This window comes from Polyodon spathula, chromosome 49, assembly GCF_017654505.1.
Source record: "Polyodon spathula isolate WHYD16114869_AA chromosome 49, ASM1765450v1, whole genome shotgun sequence".
In the NCBI taxonomy this organism is placed as follows: Eukaryota; Metazoa; Chordata; class Actinopteri; order Acipenseriformes; family Polyodontidae; genus Polyodon; species Polyodon spathula.
The window spans coordinates 2387586-2411196 of record NC_054582.1 but is presented as its reverse complement, the minus strand read 5'-3'; the positions used below and the strand labels follow the sequence as shown (position 1 = coordinate 2411196).

At 37.4% G+C, this 23611-nt stretch overlaps 1 protein-coding gene across 2 annotated transcripts in view; it reads right to left on the bottom strand.

The window, feature by feature from the left end:
• Positions 1-12160: 12160 nt before the first annotated feature.
• Positions 12161-23611, bottom strand: part of col5a1 (procollagen, type V, alpha 1) — a 115332-nt gene continuing 103881 nt past the window's right edge. The window contains exons 49-66 of one of the 2 annotated variants that reach the window (XM_041238600.1): positions 23298-23351; positions 22835-22942; positions 22307-22360; positions 21895-21948; positions 21735-21788; positions 21563-21616; positions 20881-20988; positions 20431-20484; positions 20262-20315; positions 19800-19907; positions 19663-19716; positions 19083-19118; positions 18619-18672; positions 18204-18462; positions 17883-17995; positions 16594-16662; positions 13198-13431; positions 12161-12592 (exon numbers count right to left, since the gene is read on the bottom strand). In XM_041238600.1, the coding sequence (XP_041094534.1) occupies positions 12446-12592; positions 13198-13431; positions 16594-16662; positions 17883-17995; positions 18204-18462; positions 18619-18672; positions 19083-19118; positions 19663-19716; positions 19800-19907; positions 20262-20315; positions 20431-20484; positions 20881-20988; positions 21563-21616; positions 21735-21788; positions 21895-21948; positions 22307-22360; positions 22835-22942; positions 23298-23351 (1668 nt within the window). In that variant the 3' untranslated portion in view covers positions 12161-12445. Of the gene's footprint in view, positions 12593-13197; positions 13432-16593; positions 16663-16718; positions 16788-17882; positions 17996-18203; positions 18463-18618; positions 18673-19082; positions 19119-19662; positions 19717-19799; positions 19908-20261; positions 20316-20430; positions 20485-20880; positions 20989-21562; positions 21617-21734; positions 21789-21894; positions 21949-22306; positions 22361-22834; positions 22943-23297; positions 23352-23611 lie in introns of both variants that reach the window. The other variant, XM_041238599.1, reaches the window with a different exon arrangement.

Below are 23611 nucleotides of genomic sequence, written 5' to 3'. Positions count from 1 at the left end.
GACCCCCAGGTAAAAAGCGCGGTATTGTACTGTCTGTGTTTACTGCGAAGAGTAGCTTTGTGAACAGCAATCGATCGTCGGCTTTGTTAGCTGAGCGAGAGTTTGCACATAACGTGATTCATCTTGTTTGTCTTTCAACAGGCCCTTATTTGTCGTATCTGCAGCATCTGCTGGTGCATGTCCCTGCATCTCTGTTTTGCAGGGCGGCACTGAGATCTGCCCTTTGGTGCCGAAAAATTTTGGCTCAGCTGCCTGCTGTAACATACACTTGGAATACTCCCAATAAAATGAAAATGGAGAAAGTGTATCGTCTGCTGAATAGAGGAAGGCACGAGCCCAACTGAGTCACAAGTCCCCAGGACACTCTAGTATTGCCTCACACAAAGGGCATCAGAGATATTAGTTCACTCTTTTTAATTATGTATTCTTTCTAGGCTTTAATTGTAAAGGCAAAATGACTATAAAAGGCAGCTAAGTGGACCTACAGTACAATACAACATCTGACAAGGACAGAGGACCAGATTAAATCTGCATTCCGTTTTAGTCAGGGCTCATCAGTACAGTGCCTTAAGGCTCTAGTCTACCAACTGTGTGCTTCTCAGCCCTGGTTTAAAAAAAATAAAAAGGAATTGGACCCAAATGAAAAAGATTATACATCGCCTTCCAATAAGTAAAAGGACAGCATTTCTGTGGTGTAGAATATGTTAACCAATGGATCTCACTCCATAGAAAACATTTCCTATCTTCAAATACATGCAAAACATTTAGGGCCTCATTCAGTAAGCAATGGTAATGTGGTTTGCATGCAGTAAGCCCCTTTACTGCGTGCTTTATACACCTGCTGTATTCACTAACCAATGGCAGGCAATCTAGCGATGGGAAAATGTATGTGGAAAAAGAACAATATTCGAGTCATTTAAATATAATGAATAATGTTAATGGCTGGAAATGCATGCGAATTACATCACAAAATACTATGAGGGAGGTATTTGATATGCAAACTCTATTCACTTAAGGGTGCTGACTTTATTAGGTGCCTCAGCATGTGTTGAAAGTACCGCTTATTGAAACCAGGTGATGTCACAGAACCAGGAAAAGAGCGCAAATGAGAGTCAGGGAGAGAGTATTTTGGACCAGGCAGGTGTGGAGGAGGTAATAACTAGATACAGATTGAGCATAGAGACCATACTAGCTTTATATGAGGAGATCACATCTGATTTAGAGCCATCTGATTTAGACTTTTTGTCGTGGATCCTCAAAACCCTTGTTTTGGAACTAGAGTATTAAGGGCGTCTTCTCAGTGGACCCTTACAACACAGGCATAGGGGTGACTTTCTCCCTCTATTTTTTAGCCCTAGCTACTTGTTATTGGGGTTCTGAATGTCAGCCTCGGCTTAGCCTTGTAGCATTCCAGTCATGTGATAATCTTGCCCTTGTGACGGCTTGGGTATTCTAACACATTCGGTAATGGTTACATTTCTATTTCAGGGAATGTTTTTTGTAGTGCCCTAATTCTAATACTGTGTTTTATTGTCAGCGATTGTCACAGGCATCTGTATTCTTGTTTTTTGTAATTGCTCTGATTTGAACTCGTTCTTATCCATTTATCGTACTTACTATGTACTCTTAACGGAATTTACTCTTATAAACAAAATTTGTTTAACTGCTCTTAGTCAAATTCGCTCTTCAACGCTATTATTTACTGTATTTTTTTTATTTTGCTGTTATTTGAATTTGATCTTATTTTCTGCTGATTTTACTGTACTTTATAACTACTGATATTCTGTAATGTGATACTTTGTATTGTGATATTTTGTAACAACTGTAAGCCACCCTGGATAAGGAATAAATAAATAAATAGATAAATAAATAAATAATGCATATTTAAAAAGTTATCTCAGCATAAATAGTCTCCAAGTTGAGCAAATCACTTTACAGATGGTTTTTAAAAGTAAAAAACAAGTAAAATCCTCTTGGTACTGCTTGGTGTCTGTGAACAATGGTATATTAAGCCTCCAACATGGTGCCAGATGAAGAGAACATTAACTGGGATATAGATCCTCATTTACAATGACAAAGACAGATGTTGTTTTGAAAACTTACAACATCTGTCTCCTTTGCGACTGCCAAGACCGTCAATTTCACAAGAAGTTTATATTTTCAACTTTAGGGGTTATGGGAGGTCCCTTTGTTTTTGTTTTTTTATTATTTAAAATGTGGTTTTTACATTGCGTTTGACATTGCCATCTGTAACATGTTCAAATTATCGTATCGTCATTTATTGTTTATACTGCCATTGAATTTGTCATAAACTGCAGTTGTCTAAAGATTACGTTATATTCAATTTGTTTTGTTTTGCTTGTGTGTGCATGTGTCAGTTTTTAGTAGGGAAACTATAAAGCAGTTTAGATCTTTGCAAAGTGGAGATGCTCATTCAGTTAAAACCTCAATGGACATCCTGTGGGATATTGGTGTGGGCTAATGCTTTTGGGTAATTAGATATTACTGCTGGAATCAGCAAGTTTTCCTAACCTTTTTATTTTGGTACTGTATCTACTATTGAAAATATAACAAGCATGTTTTATTCACACACACACACACACACACACACACACACACACACACACACACACACACACACACACACACACACACACACACACACACACACACTCACTGTATAAATACAGTAAATAACTGATTTGCTGAGAAATGCAATGATTTATCTTGCTCAAAGTGTTTAGCACAATCTTACTAGATTATAGGTTTTTTGTATATAGGGTTAGCAAAATAACTTCTCAGACAACCATGTATTATTCAAGTTTAAATCCATATATATTTCACGTAAACCATATCTATTCCTGTGTCATAAAAAATAACTCACATATATATTTGTAGATTTATTTTTGCAAACAGCAGTGGTGTACACTATAACAATAAAGGAAACTTGCCCAATTCTGCTTAAATTCCTGTTGTGTGCGCTTCTTCACACACAAATATATATAGAATATAGTTTCCTTACATAGTGTTATCAACAAAATAATAAAATAAATGCAAGTGTGCTGGCACAGCATGTCCTTTCTCGCTCCCAGTCATGCTGACTTGGTGACTGCCTGTCTCAGCGCAGATGAGCAAAACAGTACACTTCAGTGCCTGTAAACACAAGTACACAATGTTGAGCCATGACCATCCTTTGCGTGGTATTCAGCTGTATCTAAACACACAGCTCAAACCACAAGCTCATGATAATATGGCTGGTGAAGCAGAGTGTGTTAAACTTGGCTCAGAAGCTCTGAATTTCGCATCCTGGCCTCTTCTTGGCCAGGGAAACGGAAATGTTTGGGGCACGTCACACAGAGCATCCCTGGTTTGTCACAGATTTTCATGTCAGGTTACATTAGTTATTCAGAAGCTACCAGCAGGCTGTGAATTCCATCTGCTTGGTCAGTTCATTTCAAGCCAAGGCTGTCCTGATACTTTACATGCAGTGCTTAGTTACTCTGGTAGGAGTCGAGACTGGCCATTGTGGTATATTATCTCTTGTAGATTTCCAAGAACATTGTTGGCAACAGATATGAGCTTTTGATTCTCGTCCAATAATTTCTAAATATAACACTAGCTTTTGAATGTTGCTGACCCAGTTCTATCTTTTTACTCAAAATGTAGCCTGTGCTGCTTAAAAAAAATGAAGCTGTTTTGATCAGTTAGGGTTAGTTTGAGGTGTGATATTTGTGAAACTAGCAGCAGCCTAGGACAGGGGATATTAAACTGTCTTTCAGAAAAATCTTTTTTTGCTTTTTTGTTACAGCGAGGCACATGACTGTTATTGTAACTAACAAGCTGATGCTACCAAGTTATTTTCAGCAGTATTTCAAAGTTGCAAATGCCATATATATATATATATATATATATATATATACATATAATGATATGTTGTATTAAATGATATATGCAATGAAAGCGTTATTTGTTACGGGGGGGGGGGACGTTTTTCACAAAATAACAAATGCATTACAAACCCCACCCAAATGGGGGAATTGTTTTAGTTGATATCTCTTTCGCATTTTTTTTTAAATAATGAATTTAATTAATTCAGTTAATGAATTAACCCTGTATTTCCAAATGTTGCTTTTAGGCATTTTGTTGTTTTGTTAATATTTTATTCTACAGTCAAATCCCCCCGGAGTTGGTTCCTGGCTCCTTTGGTAAGATACAGCTCTGGGGAAAAAATAATGTTTTGCCTGAAATGTGTGTTTGTCAAGATTGGGTTGATGATAATGATAACAATAAAAATTCATAATGCAAGAATTTCTTGTATGATGTCCTAATGTTTTATATTAAAACAAGAAAGTTATTATAAATAATTAGTGTAATCGTCAGAATATTGTTCTAATAATGTTTTTTAATAGATTTGGTTTTGTTTTGTTGTTGTAGTACCTATGTAGTTGTACTAGTTAATGCAAACATGTTGCTTTCATTTATTATTTTCCTTTAGCATGCTCTGTGAGGATGGAGGGTAGTTTGGAATGTGGTGACATCATTTCCATGGAAAGCCATACAGTATATTGATTATGTGATTTCTGTGATGGCTAGATAACCTAAAACATTGCACCATGTAATTGCAAAAACATGCTGTTTCCACCCTACAAAACCACAATAAAAACACCCCATACAGTAATTTGTCACCTGCGCCATTTTGCTTGTCACTTCTAAATACCAGTTTCTAACTTGTTCACCTTTGGAAATAAAATGGGATGTGTTGGTTCTGGAAAACACTGCCTTATTGGTTATTTATCTGCGTTGTGGGATTGTGGTGAGATTTAACAGGAGCTGGCATGTATGATAATGCAATATCCTGCTCTGTTGCCATTGTCGTGATCTCCCTTCACACGGTGTTAATTGTAATTACAGTCTTGTTAGGATGCTTCACAGTGATCAGAACTGAAATGGGAACAGGAAGCTATAGGGAACCACAGCATAGGATAAAAAATTGGTCTACTGAACATTTTGTATGCTGCTGATCTATTTTGGTCACTGTGGATTTATTTTACTAGGCCATGATGCTGGAAAAAGTAAGCTGACTGAATTTATTTGCCACGGGAAAGATAATACTGATCATAATAATAATGACCAATGAAGGCTGTCCTATCTGCTGACAGTGTAAATAACTCACCAGAGCACTGTTATCTCAGTAGTTGCTGTTTAGAAGTGCAAAGTAGAAGATGGCACTATTGTGCTCCAGCCAATATCCACCCTACACATATGCTGGGTTTCAGAAGTGGCCTTCAGGTCCTCATGGGTGCTAACAAAGAGGAATGAATAGAGGACAACTCCAAGGTCCTTTTGAGCACCCCTTTGTATCTTCATGCGTAAACGTTGCATATTTTACAAAGTCTATTGTCTTCAGGTGCCTTCTGAGTCTATTAAGTTAATTTATACAAATATGTCCACTGTTTACAGAATTAAAATAAGGCTCTGCGTTTAAAAATGTCACAGTACAATGGAGTTTCTTTAGTGTGTTTATATTTTGAAATGTAAAGTGCTTACCAGTTATTTCATGATTTGATTATTTATAAATGTGCTTATTTGAGTGTAACTTTTATCGTGTAAGAGCAGGATCCAGGGATTGTGAAGCTGACGAGCAGTTTACACCCTATTTTCAGAGACCTAGAAAAACTTGTTTGAAGTTTGTGTGTCATTGTAATGGTTCCGTTTAGGCCACTTACTCTACTAACAATACTTCAGCGACACGGCTTCATAAAACAATCCATTTCACTAGAAAACCAAAAAATGATCCCTCTAGTCTGCTTGCTGCAGTGCCAAAGAGTGAGATGCTGCATCTGCATTACTGATAACGATTATTGAGGTGCCTAGAGCAGCAATCCTTCCACACAAGTCTAGATGGAAGAGGAATTGGAAAGCTGCTGTAGTTCTGGCTTCAGAGCAATTTGTAAGTATACCTTACTGGTACCTTACAATAGAAAGATGAACTTCGGTTAACAAAACAAAGCAAAGCTGGGGAATAGCTGTCAGACAGTGTTCCTGAAATAGCTCAGCTTGGGCTGTGCTGCATGCAGAACAGTAAAATAATAATGAAAAGGTTCTGTGAAACCCCTTAAGAATATTTAAAATAAAGTACTGTTGCCGCTTGATGTGTTTTTAAAACATTTGCATTTCGACACCCACATTAACTATTCTCACTTTCAGATAGAAGCACGCTGAGCCCCAATACTCACTTGCCACTGATACCCTCCTATTAATATGAGAGAGGAGGCTAATGCAGCGGTGTCTGCCTTTACATGAAAGTAAATGTGTTTTTAGAATGTTGTACACATTCACTTTATATTCATTGTACCAGTAGATAAGGATAACAAGTCTAGTCTCAGGAACTAACCCCACTCACTCTGTTTAACGAGTATCTTGCTGTACATTTAGCATTTATCTGGAATATTTTTCTTTTTTTCAGATTTGAATGTATGTTTGCATATTATATGATCAGCAGTAATAAGGTTACTGACAATGAAAGTTTTTAATTATTTTATTATTCTTATATACTATTTGCTCTGAATTATATTCCTAATATTTTCTGCATCTCTAGAGGGCAGCAACAGAGTGAAAAAAACAGTAACATGTAAATTAAAATTAAAAACATTTTGTTCAAACAGAGCGTAAAATTAGTTTCACAGTAACCCTCTACTATGGGGTGTGAATTAAGTTTGTGTCTTTCATTTCCATTTGATAATATAGTTTGATTCTTTAGTCTCTGTTTTTTGCATCCTGTTCTTTTCAGGAGAAAATTCCCAGTATTTTCCTAATCTTTTCTATTCAGTATTATTCTGTCTACAAATACGTTGTATCTGATATTGACAGTGTTTTCAGCTAAAAAAATGCATTAACATATTGTGACAAAGAGATTCTATCACCAGTATACAGAGATATTACCCTACATGAAAAGAACTATATGAGTCTATGTTATTGAGTTATAGATGTGAAGGGCTTCCAGCTGTTATACAACACAAAGCAAGGTACAAAGTCTCACTGACAGATAACAAGCCACTGTTATTTTGTGTGTTTTGTGCAACTGAGGATGTGCAGTATTCTTGTGCTTGCAGGTGTAGAGAGGGGGACCCCTATTAGCCGTCACTGCTCGATTAAAATGGCTTTACAAACTATTTAATAAGCTACTCTTTTTGGTTTTCATTTTGCAGGCTGGTTCTTGAAACCATATCTCTGTTCTACATGTTCTACAGTGCAGTGAGAATACATACTGCAATATTATGCAACAGTGAATCATTACTGTTAACATGACAGTTTCCCAAATAGCCAGAGAAAGTCGGTTTCTGCAGTCTGGGATTAATGTTTTTAGTGTTATTAATGTGCCTGTTTTGTGTTGTGTACCACCTTCAACAAGGATTCCATCTTATCAAACCATGTGCATGACTGAGCTGGTTATATAATTATAATAGTTATATATTTCAAAATATAATTCAGTGCTAAAGTGTTTCAAAGCATGATGTAGAGGTTGGTTTTCATGTTTGGTAAGGAAAACGCAGCACATGCATTCTCCGGGCATCAGCTCAGCCCTTGAAATGTTGACCTCTGCACCACATCAGTGGTTTTCCTCCATGAAAATCGTTCTCCTTAAATAAGGTGTCTAGTGAAAATACTGTTTTCTCTTCAGTCACAATTCCGTTGCATTATACTGGGAGAATACATACAACACCAGAGACACCTCAGTACACTTTTGTGTTACTGTCTCTAAATTGTCCATTTGGAGTTGCAGAGTGTAGTCATTATGACAGTTTCTGTGAAGTGCTCTGCTTACATTTTGAACATCCATTGCAAAGGCTGTGGTTAATGGTTTAGCAGTAGTTCTCAATTGTTACACACTGTATGGTCATGTAATGAAGTATACTTCTTGAGTCCAGATTTTTAAAATATGTTCTATAGCTGAACTGACTCATTTAAAAATACTCTGTACTGCAATGGATTAGGGTGTGCACTAGGTTATAATAAAGTAAGGCTATCTTGCAGTTTCCAATGCAACTGCTATTGTGTTCTCTGGATGTCATGTAGTTTTGACATCAATTATTGTTTAGACATTCTGCTTTTCGCAAGTATTTTTATCCTTCTATGAAATGAATAAATCAAATAGGCAGAGCTTCGCTAATTGCCTCCAGAATGCTCTAATGTCATTTGAGTATTTGCAGATAAAGATCTTTAGCCACTATTTTACTTGCTAACATTAAGCATGAATTGCTTCTTTTTTAGTGCCATGGTTCTCAATTCATGGAGGCACTAAACAGTCTGGGCTTTATCTAAATACCACCACTGATTACATAATTAATAAGAGATGAAGGTTAAAAATCAATAATGCAACAGTTCATATTGGTCTCGTTATTTGTAGCTCTGCCTGTAATAAATAGGAAAACAAAACAGGAACTTTCATCTTTGGAAATACTGAAAAAAATTAAAATCTAATGACGAACGTTTGACAACAGGTATTTTTAAATGTCTTGAAACTTTCATATTTGAAGGATTTAAATGACAGAGAGTGCCCTGGACTGGATGGCCAGATGATTCATTCCCAGGGTTAGATGGAAGTCCGCCATCTAGAAAGGGGGAGGAGCTACTGTACACCAAGTCATCAACCTGGAAGGGAAGCGATGTGGCAGCCGCGGATTGGAGGTTGCAATCGTTTACCAAGGGGGGGGCGTGATTGACGGTACTTAAGAGGACATAGCAAGGTGATCTGTTCCTTTGTAATGGTTGTTAAAGAACCACTGAAGGACCGTGAATTTGTATTGTGAGTGTTTCGCGTTTTGTTGTTTACCGTGTTAATTGCACTGTTTGTATATTATAGACGGCTAACACATCCGGGAGATGTCGTTTAAGACCAGCAATCAACCCGGATTTCACTGTACTCATATTCACCGATAACGTGTATCGCATCAATAAAATTCACTGCACTCACTCTGTACTTGTGATTGTGTTTGTGTTTGGTGTCGTGTGTATGATTTCGAGACTGAACCCTGTGTTTAAATAAACTGCGCAATACATCAGGGGTGTATTGCCAGCTCTCCTTGTTATATTACTGTTGTCAAGTGACATTGGATTACAAAAATAAATCATCATTTTACCAGTACTTTGTTATCTGTCGTTGTATCAAACCCTGCATCATCTCTACACCTGTGTACTACTTACCACTTTGCCACACAGCAGTATGTAGATGCACTGCAGTTTAGATCAGCTGAATAGACCCCTACAGTGTATGCAGTATACTGTCTTCTGTACAGTAATACTATTAGAATAAATACACCATACTCTCAGATGTGTATAATGGCAGTGGGTCCTTATTTAACACTACAGTATGTGTGACATCTTGTATTTATTTTCTTAAATAATACAATAAATATTCTATAAAATAGCAAGAGAGTGTTATAAAAAAAACTGGGGAACATAACTGGTCACAATTTAAAGACCCCCCTCCCTTTATTTCACAATTTTGACATATTTCAAATGCTTGGTTGTTCTCATCTTTTAGCATGTAAACTTTGAAAATAGCACCACAAAGCCCAAAACATGCATAACAACAGGAACACATTATTAATGAGTCATGCATACAGTTTGGTTTTAATGCTTCGAAAGACATACAAGAGTCACACCTCAAAAGGAGTGGAAGGGCACAGTAAACTTCAATTTATTAACATAAAAACCAATATATCTTCTATCCTTTATTACACAGGTTTAAAAAGCTCTTATGAAGGCACCTTTATTGGTGTGACAGTTAGGACACTTTACTGAAGGATCAAGAAATTTACAATGTTTTTTCTTTTCAATATCATTAATGTCTAATGGGCCATACGTACTGTACCAAAAATCTATATATAGTTCACAGATTTTTGTTTGTTTTAATTTACTGAAATTGTTCAAGTCATATATATATGTATATATATATATATCAAAAAAAAAAAAATCTGACAATTCCATTTTTTAAATTTTATTCCATTAATGTTGAGTGGTTGGAGAGAAGTAGGAAGTAACTCTATGGTTTGACTAAAGCAATACCAAGAGTGAAACCTAGTATATAAACCCAATCCTTCTGCAATAAAGCATAGAGACTGAAGAATCACATGACCTAAACAGACCTAAAATAAGCTCTCATTTTCGCCTTTTTCTTCAAAGTGGAAATGTGCAATCAGTTGATGTCTCCAGTAAAATCAACTGATACACATGAACACAACTGTGCTATAACTTGCAAAAAAAAAAAAATAATTAAAAAATTGCACAACACCAGAAGTCATGTTGCATTAATTCCACAAAGGGTGGATGGCACTGCCTTCTAGTCTTCAAGTTTTCAAAGTAACAAGATGCTTAGCTGTGTAAAAATCTAATTTCAAAAAGAAGAAACATGTACTTGGATGAGGGGTTCTACAATGCGTTGTACTCTCTGAAATGATTTTAGAATGACATATAAACTTTAGGTCCCAACTAATTCCTGGAAGACATATGCAACACACATGTTAGGGGTGTGTGGTTTAAAGCCATAGCTGTAACACGCTATTCTGTGTGATTCAAGCATTAACTAGATTTCTTTTTGTCCTGGTTGGAAAGTACTGACACCAATTTTTGCAAGAAAGATAGCACTACTTTCAACTTATGTTTGATTGAAACCCAGTATGATTGTTAACGTATCCCAATAATAATCCCATCCTCTTGCCCTAAAACTGGCAGGCGGTAAGACACTGCATACAGTAGATGTGAATAACACGTGGTTGAAATGATAAAGATCTGACAACAGTGACAATTTTGAAATTGCTGGGGAGGTGTACAGAAATACTATAAAAAATCCAAGTAATTAATTTAAACAAACGTTTTGACGAGAAGCCTATCAGATGCACGCATTATGTCTCACCTCTTCTTAGCCTGATAATTACGCTGAATTTGACACGCTAAACTAAAATACTAAGGGCATCCCCATTAAGGCTTGGAGTGTACATTTAAGAATTGTACTTTTTTTTTGCTCGTGAATTAGAGCCTTTTACAAAACACTTTGAAGTCGAGGAGCCATGGCATGCAAGCCTGTTTGCTTTTTTATGTTCTGTAACTAAAATATAAAATACATAAGTTAGAACCACAAACATTCAGCAATTGAATACAAACATTACTACTATCCTATTATTATTATATTTAATTTTTGTTTCCAATAATTGGCTTTCTACATGGGCTACACAAGCTTAAAAAAGAAAGAAAAGAACACAAATACATAAAGGAAACTGCCCTGTGTATAAATATGAAAATACCATGCATTAACTAAGACCTTGCATTAAGGTACAGTTGTATTGTCTTGTCAAAAAGCAGGAACTAAAGATCTTGGGAGATTTGTTAATAGCAGGGCACCACCAGTGTTTTACTTATATAAACAAGTAAATATATAGCACCACCAAGGGAAATACAAAATAGCACCTATGTTTTCTTATAAAAGCGTGATATCCCTCATATATATAATCTCCCATTGCATATAGAACAATATGGAAGTATGAAAGAGCAAGCATTAAACAAATTCACTTGAAACTTGAACAAATAGCTAAGTTTACAACAGTCATCTTTCAAAAAAGGAGATTTCCAAAAGGTGATAGACAGATATCTTTTTTTTTGTATAAAAATGAAAGCTCAGATGATAGAGCCGTGTGTATTTTTTTTAGTTTTTTTTTTTAACCTTTATTATAATTAAGTTTTTAATTACAAAAAAGTTGATGCATTCAGTACCTCAACAAAAAGGAAGTTGGTAGTAACTCCTTTTTTTTATAACAACAACTTTGTCATTAAAGAAAAAAGGGTCACATGCACGTTTTGAATCCAGATATATATATATATATATATATATATATATATATATATATATATATATATATATATATATATATAGAAAAAAATATACAAAAAATTACTTACAAAAAAAAATATACAAAAAATTATATTATATATATATATATACATATAATAAATATATATATATATATATATATAAAAGCCCCATTGTAGAGAATAGGTGGACAATATGCACAAAATAAAGCAAAGCTTGAAAACTGAATACACTGGCATTTAAGGCTGGTTGTTTGTCCCACCCTTCCAATGCTTAACGTTCCCAATGGCAAGCTTTAGGGTTGTTTGGGTCATGTGATTCTGGACCTACACCAAAGAAAGCCTTCCTGTTACTGGAGAGATGAGGAGCAGTGGGGGGCGCGCAACGTAAAAAGCGCAGCTGAATGTCATATTCATCCATTTCAAAACCTGCATGTGACGGAAAAGGCACGCTGAGGTTAAAGGTTGCTGTTTTTTTTTGTTTGTTTTTTTTTTAATCTTTTTGTTTTTTGGAGACTCAATGGTTAAAAAAAAAAAAAAAAAAAGGTGATATTTTCTCGTTCAATTTCTCTGTGACGTCTCAACCCATAAAGCAGACGGGCCCCACTTCAAAACCGAATTTCTGTGAAGCTTCGCCGAAATCGTTGAACATGATGTCAACAAAAGGAACTTGCTCCACTTTGGGTGTGTTGATCTCCAGTACAGTTTTTTCATAGCCTTTCTTTGCCTGAAAAAAAAAATAAAAATGACCACATTAGAATGAAACAGACAAACTGCCAGAACATTTACTGTAGGGCTACTGCCAAGAACATTTAGCACATATTTTGGCCCTTTTACTACATGCATCAAATTCATTATGCTTAAAAGATTTGCGGTGGTATGGCTTCACAATTTGGATTTTTCTTTTTATATACACCCACCCCTCGTTATATCGCCACTCGCGGGTTCAGATATATCACGGACCCTGATGCCGCTGATAAAACGAGGGAGTGGCTGAGCAGTATTTGTTAGCCTATTTGTTTTTCTATGCGTCTCTCGCTCTATCGTGGCCCTCGATGTATAGGACCCCGACACACGCGATATACACTATGTAACACAATTTTTGTTCCTGGGTAGTAAGTGTTATTTCCTAATTGCTTATGCCTCAAAAGTATAGAAAATGGCTATTATTCCCCACAAACTTTGCTTTTGTCACCAGGACAGTGATATTTTGAAATATCACTATTTCCAATGAGAAAACGGGTGAATGTGTGTCTTTTCGTTTACATAAAGTCAGAAAAAAACAACAACAATCTCGAAAAACTACAAACCAATAAAGGACCCAGTACTTACAGCACAGCCATCGACTAACGCTCTGATGTAAGGGTTGTTGTCGTAGGACATCTCCTCATCGTTGGAGCCCAGGAAGCGGACGGCTTTGTCGTAGCTGTCCTGGGATGAGTCGTGCCAGGCCACAGACTGGTAGCAGTTATAAGTGAGGTTCTGGCGAGCAGAAGCACTTAGCAGTCTAAGAAAGGTCATCTGAACCACTCCGATGGGGTTGCCTTCTGAATCCACGTACGAGAGCTAATTGACAGGGAAGGAAAAACTAGGCAGTGACATACCAGCACTGAGAACAAATGAAGAGCAACACTGATACAGTGCCAAGATTTCACAGCACTGTGATACCATAGAACAGGATTCCAACTGGTGCAGGGAGATATATTATTTTTGCTGTCCTTACTTTTACTAGTTGATCAGTAACGCAAGTGAACACTGTAAAAATGATGGTATTCTCTGTAATTGAGACCGCCTGTATGGTGTATCACAGTTTGGTTTCCAAAATAGTTCTGGAGATTTCAGGAGCAAATGGAAGTTGGGTGAAGAAGGCACTGCTGACAGCGTCAAACACCTCAGTTTCAAACCAGCTCTAATTAGGGATCAAATGGTAACTTGCACGACAACGACATGCAGTTAAAGATTTTTCTAGGCAGCCAAAAATACCCACATTGTTATATGGGGTTTATGTTTGGAATTTTAGCTGGACAGTAATGATTTTTATATATATATATATATATATATATATATATATATATATATATATATATATATATATATATATATATATATATATATATATATATATAAACATTATTGTGTGAGGTTTGTTACCTTAAATTAACCAGACTTCATAAGCCTATTGAATATATTGCCTGTCCTTGCAAAACATACAGAACATCTTCAGGTATTATACTTTTAAAGTACAACGGATTATTAAAGTCATAACATTATGTATACATGCACTGAAATTAGTATTTGAAATACCCCACGTATCATAAGTAAAATACTTGACATGTTAGGAGAAAAAAAGAACAGAGCCTCTTTGATATTTCAGTAGGCAAGCAGAATGTCTGATCACATGTTTAATAAATATTTTATGACTAGCATACATTCAATAACGCATACTTCTGTTGGTAAATAGTTAATAATTTGTAGAACAAAAGACAGATTTCAGACACTCTTGTGGCCTAATAATAAATGTAATAAATCCTTCGTGCAGCAATAATAAACTTGTTTTAATGAGGTTGCAAAGACTTGGTTAGTTTTTAAACAGCGGTTTTGAATGAGGGGGTACTGGATGAAACCTATTGTGTCTGTATGAATCAGCTTTCGATTATGAAATGCTTCCATTGTCATTAACTGTTATTCCCTTGCCTGTAATATAATATTTTCTATTCTTCTATTCTTTGTCTGTTAAAAGGTACAGGCTGGGGAAACTGCTTGGAAACAAAAAAACTTTCCTCTAACCATTTCCAGAGACTCCAAATACAAATAAAGGGATTCGGACCAAGATTTAATTAAAAGTCTTATCTACTTATTCGATTTATAATTGAAGACCGTGCTAATAGGAATTAGAATTTATAAAGCTGAAGGCACTCTCGCACAAAGGGATTGAGAATTAATTGAAGACAGTTCTATTATTTTTTAAAGAATGACCCAATGATTCTTCTTCAATCACCTTTCCCTTAAAGCCTAAATCAGAGCCTAGCTCTACACTCTTCTGCGCTGCAGGCAAGAACATCTTTTGATAACCGACATTAGGTAATTACTCGGCTGAAAATGAAATATAAGCAGTGTGATTTGCTATGGTTGACTTTCAAATATCCTCAAAGGTGTGAAGACATATTTCCATTAACCCTGTGCCTGTATAGTACAGAGATTTACTTACATACCCATACAACACTTTACACTCATACCAACCATTTGTGCTCTGCTTGATCCATAGGGAGTTCTTCTTAGAGATTAACATGACTGACCACGAGAGAAGCACATGCAGAGCCAATGGATACAGGACAGGTACCAGGGAATGGCTACCAAAACTGGAGTTCAAGTGGCTGGTGAATTTGCACTATTCAGATTTAAAAGCATGTCATAAAATCAGGTTTCATATCCAAGTTAGTTCTAATAAGTAAGTCCCAACAAGTTAACAGTGAACAGTTTAAACACCTCAAGCAGGTGGAAATGTAATTGTAATGGATTGGATTATGATGAGTTAATTTCTTGGTATATGTTGTACTATGGTAGAGTTTGTTTATTTAATGTTTTATTATGAATACGTTGCATTTATCTAGGATTACTGTTTTTCTTAAACATCATGTCCATAACTTCTTCTAACACCAATTGAGCAGACAATGGTGTGATGGAAAAATCTTAGAAATGACTGAATTTGGGCACACTAAAAAAACAATATCTCTTCTACCCTAGTTAAAGTAATCCAATGTTATTGTGAACTGGAATAACTTGTTGGAACACAGGATCCAGGCATTATTCTTGTCATGTTTCCAATTTCAATAGTTCTTTTCTGGTTTAGGTATAAGAAGAGTGCAACACCGAGTGAACACCACTGAGAACTACCTTAGCAGATGAAGCACCTGGCAAGACATCTGAGATGCCATGTCTTCCCATCCCCTGCCCCAGAGCTGAATAAGCAAGCCATGACCATGTAATATTGTTACCTCATAATCTCAGGCACTGCCGCATTTCAAGTGTGGCTGGAGACCTTGTGCAACTTGCTTAAAGTGACTGTATTCCTTGTCAAAACAGAGTTTGCATCTGTTAAAAAATGCAACTGAATCAGAATAGGATATCTTTTTATAAGCTTGCTTAAGAGCAATTGTTTTCAATTTTGTCTAATCTTGTCACACTTGTGGTGTGCTGTCTCGGGTCTTTAGGGATAGTAATGAGGCTGCTGTAACTTACAATTTCTTCAAGCTTAGCTTGAAAATTAGACAGACAGACTGCAACCCAATCCCTTTTTTTAGTAAACGTGTGGGCTAGCACACCCCATATGTATTGAGGTATACAGTCACTTTTGGGTGAAATCTTTATTAAGAATAAGAATTACGGTTGGGCAATAACTTCAAAATAAATAATGCAGTTTCCTAGTCACACTAAATTTGACTTTTGTCTTCTCTGAGCTGTGTTATAGATTAGACATTATGTGCCATCTGTGGAGAAACAGTATGGATAGGATCGCTCTCAAGAAGGTGCTAAAGAACGCTTTCGGCAAACCAAAAAGATATGTTTCTTTAAAAAGCTTGTCCCAAACCTCTTATCATATGATAAAGATAACACCTTTACAATTAGACTTACTCGAGCAAATAACCAGTGAAACATGCGGTTTACTGATTGAAGCTGGTGCCAAGGACATGCATGACTCAAGACTCAAAACCTTGATGTGCAACTTACCAGTGACCCTCGCTTGTACTGACTATACCAAGAACCAGGTACATCTTTGGGCCAACGAGCCATTTTACTCTGTAAAATATGAAACTGGTTAAAGGAAGAGAAACAGACTGGGGAGGATGGCTTACCAGTTTACCACGTTTGAATTCACTGAACCAGGAGCCTGGAATTTCCTTTGCCCAGGATGTGATTCTAGCCTAGTGTGCGAGGTGGGACAGAGAGGGAGAAAAGCCACATTAAATAAGGAAATGCCATTTCATTTGCCCAATTGAAAACAAAATGCTGTGCCATGTAGTCAGCCCGACTGGAACTACACAACCATCCAAATGAATAGAGATTCATCTACTTCATTTTCCAAATGTCATTTTACATGTGTTGGAATGCACATGAAAGACTTTACTAATCCCCATCCATTTTGAACAATTAAAAAAAAAATGAAATGAAAGACACTGTTACCTTGCAGCTTCATTTCAATGAGTATTTAAATTTTCTATACACAGGACCACTGATCGTACTTTAAAGAGAGATCTTAAGTATTCAAAGGCTGCATTAATGTTTCCTACTGGCTGCGCATTGAAAAACTGAGCAAAGGCATTAAAAAATTGATCAAACTGTCATCGCTCTGTGATAACGCCTCTGGTAAACAGCAATAAAATAAGCGTTAGCATCCTGGGACCGACTGCTGACAACCTCCATTTACTGTGATAGAGCAAGGCATTTATGCATCCATAAATACCATCTACCAACAACACTGAGGAGATAAAATAATCATACATGTATACTGAACTGTTAAAGGAAATTAGTTAAAATTTCAGTTTGAGCTCAATAGATAGATATTTAATTTTGTAGGCTTTTCATAATTGTAAGCATGGCTGAGGCTGAAGAGGTTCAATAGCACGGGACTCGGGTTTCTGTTCAAAGAACTAGCTTTGCATTTCCATTAGTCCTACTGGAGAATAGAGGTGTGGTAGTTGTGCTACAATCTAATGGAAACTCCAGAGTCGCTGTAGGGTAGTAATCTTCAGGCAGAAATAGCAAAGGCAGTCAGTTAACATGGAGGCTTAGTTTAAGTTCAATGTGTGCAACGGTTGATTTATCATTTGACAGTTTGCATATGTTAATAGTAGGATATATATATATATATATATATATATATATATATATATATATATATATATATATATATATATATATATATATATATATTTATGATATTGGAGAGACAATGGTTCTGCTTCCAATATGAAGAGACACAGAGATGTAACTTTGCGTTTTCTTTTAACAGCACTTACTCCTTCAGATTTCTTGTCTGGGAAGATGCAGCTTTCCCCTCCCGCTGTGAAATTGCAGTAAACCTTGAAGGAATCTCTGGAGCAGCCCTGGTTGGGATCGATCCAGTATTCACCTGCAAACCAACAGTTAGAATGTAAGCTTGAAATGTACATGTCAATAAGAATAAACTGGCAAAATCCAAATGGATCACTTGAAAAAATTTGGAGATCATTCTACCTATTATAAAGATATATGTTTTTGGTCCTCTGCTGCTAGCCGCCCATTAAAAGAACCCTGTGCTGCTAGCGGCCCATTGAAATAACCCTCAACTCTTAACGCACCATCTGGAAAGTCAGAGTGGCACAGCTGCAGGTCCTTGCAGGTGCGGGCAGGGTTGTTCTGAGTACCCAGGGGGTGCTTCATCTGCTCGATCTCCAGCTTGAGAGAGTTGAGGGAGCCAAAGATCTCCTCCATGCCATCAGCGTAGTCCATGTAATTGTCTGGGTTGCCCTCGTCCATGAGCTGGCTCGCGTCAATGTTGCGCTTGTTTCTCTTAGAGGACTGCATGGGAAGAGGGTGGATGACATCACCAGGAGGACCCTAGGGTTGAAAGAAAATAAGAGTAGACAGGCTGAATTAAGGTATTATTTATTACAACCTACTTCTTAGTTTTGGTATTACAACCTAGTCGTTTTAATTTTTTATGGTGTCTTTAATTTTAACTTAAAACAAAACTTAAAGGGTTAAAATACTTACTGGAGGACCAGGGGGGCCTGGCACACCTGTTTCACCCTTAGTACCAGTTTGGCCCTACAGAAGAAGACAAGAAGAATCCATCTTATTAGCTTAGGATTAATACTTTCTTGCAATTGTCAACGTTACTGTAAATCCAGTACATAAAATTAGTAAGAAACAAAATGTCACTTTGCGAAGGGAATGGTAAGGGAGTAAGAAAAAGACATTCCTTATATCTGTTCATTACAGTTTAGTAAATAGTGTAAATCTTCAACCCCTTTTTAAAGCACCCAAGCCAAAAAATAAATAAATGATGGCCGCACTCCATAATATACTGGCCAATAGAAGGTTGCGTGAAGGGAAGCAGTGGGAGTAGTGAGAATTCCGCCCAAGCCAGGGCAGCTGGGGATGGGGATTGTACATTACACTGTACATGTATCTATTAAACTAAGACCCTCATTAGTGAGCCAATATGTTGTACTTACAGATGAACCTTTAGCACCCTTTGGACCAGGAGGACCCTTGAAAAAAGAAGGAGAAAATGCACATCATTCAAAACATAGTGAACAATGTTAAAGTGTAAATTAACAAACAGATCATTTTACCTATCCTGAAAGGGGACAGAGATCTTTGAAACATGCATGGGAATCTCCACTATCTCTCATCAATACCAACTGACCAACGTACTGTAACTGTATGCCAACTGTTTTGTTAATCTAGACCAGTAAAACACAGCTGTGAAGAGTACGGTACCTTGACTGGAAGACACAGAGAAAGAAAGATCCCAGTTGAAGTCGATGTCTCAACAGCTGCTACAATGTTGGCAGTACTGTACCTTTGTGGTGACATCATAAAGAATCTGCCCTGCACTCGTAAACTGAAAGTACAGTGTTCTGTCTTTCTAAAGCAACCCTTTTTAGCATGAACTCAGGTTGCATTCGCTATGGCTCCCAACTGCACCAATTGTACCAGCTGCCTTCAAGTGGAATCCCACGTCTCCAGCCACAACAATACATGGAACATCACTGAAGCAGGTATCTTTTTATCCCCAGATCTGCTACTTACTGGTAATCCTGGAGGACCAGGGGGACCAATTGGACCAGTTGGACCATTTATACCCTAAAACACAGGAAAGCAATACGTTACTGTACAGTAGCTAACCATATGCAGTCTCATTTTCATCTGGAGGAAACAATACTTACAGTATCTCCTTTAGAACCCGTTGCGCCCTGAGGACCTGGAAGACCCCGATCACCTTTCTCTCCCTGCTCTCCAGGGGGTCCAATCAGACCGATCAAACCTGGATGACCCTGAATTTAAGAACAACAAGTAAAAAAGCATTACATGGCATCCTACTTAGTCAATGGGTGGCATAGAATAGGATCTGAAGCAGCACAATATTTACAGAAAACTCCCTACTGCCTATATAAAGAGCGCTTCAGCAGTACGGAAACTCCCTGTCAGCGCCTTAGCATTAGGAGACAACCTGAAATATTCCCTTTGTTGGGATGACTTATTTCCATTCCTCTTCCTGACTGCAACAGAGGAACTTCACTATACCACATTTTATATTTCTCTGAGCAGAATTATACGATTGAATGAGCTTCTTGAACTTGTATTTAGAGAAATCCCTGTAAGAAATGTCAAGATGCTTCAAGCCTTACCTTTTCACCCTTTACTCCAGAGTCACCTTTGAGACCTGGCAAACCAGGAGGACCCTTAACAAAGAAGAACAAAAGAGCAGTTCATTAAACAACAGCACGAGATGTGATCTGTTTGTATCATCAATTACAGTAATCGGTTAGCTACAATTTAAAGTCACATATCACCTACCATTGGACCAGGAGGGCCATTTGGGCCAGGTAAACCTGGGAGACCTTGTTCACCCTGAAAACAAAAAAACACAAATAAAAAGTTTAGTTTTATTCTAAAAGTTAAAAAAACACACCAAGGGCAAAGTTTAATTCAACCATATTTTATATGATCACCAAAGAATATATTGTAACTGGTGATGGATGTTTGCTTAATGCATAGGCAGTGGTATACTCAATGTATAAATAGTGATATACCAATACCCCGAAGCCCTATCATGTATTTTTTATACAGTGAGTTTATTATTTACAAATACCTGAAGACACGGTTATGTTATTACTCTACAGTCCATAACACTTTAAGTGTGGCAGTCCTATTGCAATTGATTTGACTGATATTTTTCTTTTCACTGAGACACACTTATAGTGATCAGCTGCTTAGCAGTAGTGAATTGTGATTGTGTATACTTACCACCGGACCGGGGATTCCCCTGAGACCCTCTGGGCCAGGCTTTCCTGGAGATCCTTGTGGACCAACTGGACCCGTCTTTCCTTGAGGACCCTCAAGACCAGATTCTCCCTATTGAACAATGAAAGGTGCACAGACATTAATATATGCCATTTCACCACGCCATCTGTCATTGTGCAGGTTTGGCATCTTAAGCAGTACAATGAAGAAAGAACGTGATTAACCCACCCTCTCCTTTAATTTCCACATCTCTGTTTCCAAAAGTAATTTCCAGTAGCAGAACCTTCAAAAGCACAATGCCCTCAACATGCAAAGAACTCAAATGTAACCATCTTCTCTATTTGATCGTGTCTCTTTCTAGCCCAACAGTGAGCATGCCACAGAATGATCTACCACCACCTGCTGGAATGGAGGATTCCAACTTCTACTAATCCTACATTCAAGACCAATTGAATTGGGAGTGGAAGACAAGTTCTATTCACCATCATTAGGAGATTTAGGAACTGACTCTTGTCAATCCAATAACGGTGGTAAAGTAAGCATCTTTAAAAAGGTTTACCTTGATACATGAATATGGTGACACCACTGCACTGACTTCATTGTGTTTGCTACAATGATTTACTATATTTATTAAGGGCAGTGAGATTCTATTCAGTTCAACCTTCCCCTAAAAAAAACTCCTTACCTTAGCACCCTTTTCACCTTGCCTTCCTTCAGGGCCTGCAGCTCCTTGTGGACCCTGCAACAGATGACCAACACGTACATTAAATGTCTTGAACAAAGTAGATAGTGCCAAAGAATTCCTGATACCATTGTTTTAAAAATGATCTAATTTGTATGAATTGTGGGTAACTTACTCTCTTCCCTGGGGGACCTGAAGGGCCAGCCTCTCCAGTAGGACCAGGAGACCCCTAGATAAGGGCAAAAAGCCAAAGGAGATGGTCACTGTACAGTAACATGTGAGCAACATGTTGCCACTCAGTGCAACATACAACAGGGAATGATTGCATCACTTACAGGTTGTCCAGCTTCACCATCATCTCCTTTGTCACCAGGAGGACCATCCAGACCCTGTGGGGAAGACACAGTTCAAATTAACTTGCATACCTTGATTAAAATAAAAAATATTTACCCCTACAAACAGATTTACCCCCCCCTCCCACCCCCTAAAAAACAAAGACTGTTTTATAACCCCGTTGTCATAAGATTGTAGAGATTTCACTGACATAATAATATAGTTGTGTATTATTAATCCACTTTTTCAATTAAACATCTGTTATTCTCAGTAATTTCAGCCCCAATAAGATACAAGTCTCTGTTGGGTAAGACTCAATAGAGTAGAGCCTAGTACCTTGTTTGGTCCCTATTATCGAACTCCTGTATTATCACCGGTGTTTATATCTATTGACCAGGTCATGTGTGGACTTACAGATGGGCCAGCCTCTCCTGGAGGACCTGGGTCACCGGGGAAACCGACTGGACCCTGAAAGAGAAAAAAAAACACAACCTGGTTATACACAGAAGAAAAGGATTAACAGCAAACCCACAACCAAGACTTAACGGATCAACCCAGCATGATAAAACTGAGTGTCCCGTGGATTTAGACAAGATTCAACGTGGTTCACAGCAGCAGTGATGATGATGCGCTGTGTAACTCTGCCATTTTGTAGCACCTTATATACCCCTAGCTGTATTTTTCTTCTTCTAACCACAATATATCAGATTTTAACGGCTTGTCTTTTTTGCTTGGTTATGTATTAGTTCTACCTTTTATCCTTCTTTCCAAGTTCATCTTCTTTGCCTTGTCTACTCATTAATCTGGCTACAGATTTATATCCATTTATCTGATGTATTGAACCACTGCATGTCTTTTAAATCCCTATGGGTTGAGACTAGCTTACCCCAGTGGTTTTGAAAAGGTGATCCGCGAATGGGAAAGTGGAAGTGTCATACTTACAGGGCTACCTTTGGGGCCATCATCTCCAGGGGGACCTTTAGGACCAGGGGGGCCTGCTGAACCAGCAGGTCCAGCTTCGCCCTTTTCACCTCTCTCTCCTCTGGGGCCCTAGAAAGAACACACAACACAACCATAAACTATGCATGATAATACTATGCTATAGTTTTTTAAATCAATAGCTGATGTCACATCTCACTGTTTTTACTGTTGCTTCTAATGAGAATTTTCTTGCACACTCCTATGTCATTTACTGCTCTTGATAGAATTTCAGTTATGCATAATGCATAGAATATAAAATCATAATATACATAAGCAATAACAAGTGCCTAGGAAGGACAGTGATTGTATAACTGCTGCACATCTTGTTGTGTGTTATTGTGATTTAAATACATTTGTATTGAATATAGCCTTCCACCAGCACAAAATAGTCCCTATACTTTTAAAGAATACAAATTTGACTTACGGGTGGGCCAATATCACCTTGGAGACCAGGTTCTCCTGCTTCTCCAGATTCACCCTGTGGGGGGGGGAAACAAAGAGATTAAACCTGAAACAAAGTGTTCTCAAAAGTAAACGGGCAAAAAAAACACGCTGATCCAGAGGGAAAAGAGACGGAATCCCCTGTGCTTTGTTCAGAAAAAGCTAGTTTCTGTAGATCTCTGCATTTCCATCTTGTTTGATAAAAGACTAATTGAGTTGAGTGATGCATGAAAGATCAGAATGGCACAGTCTCCTATTGTCATCATTAGAGCCAGGAGTGAAACACACGCTACAGTA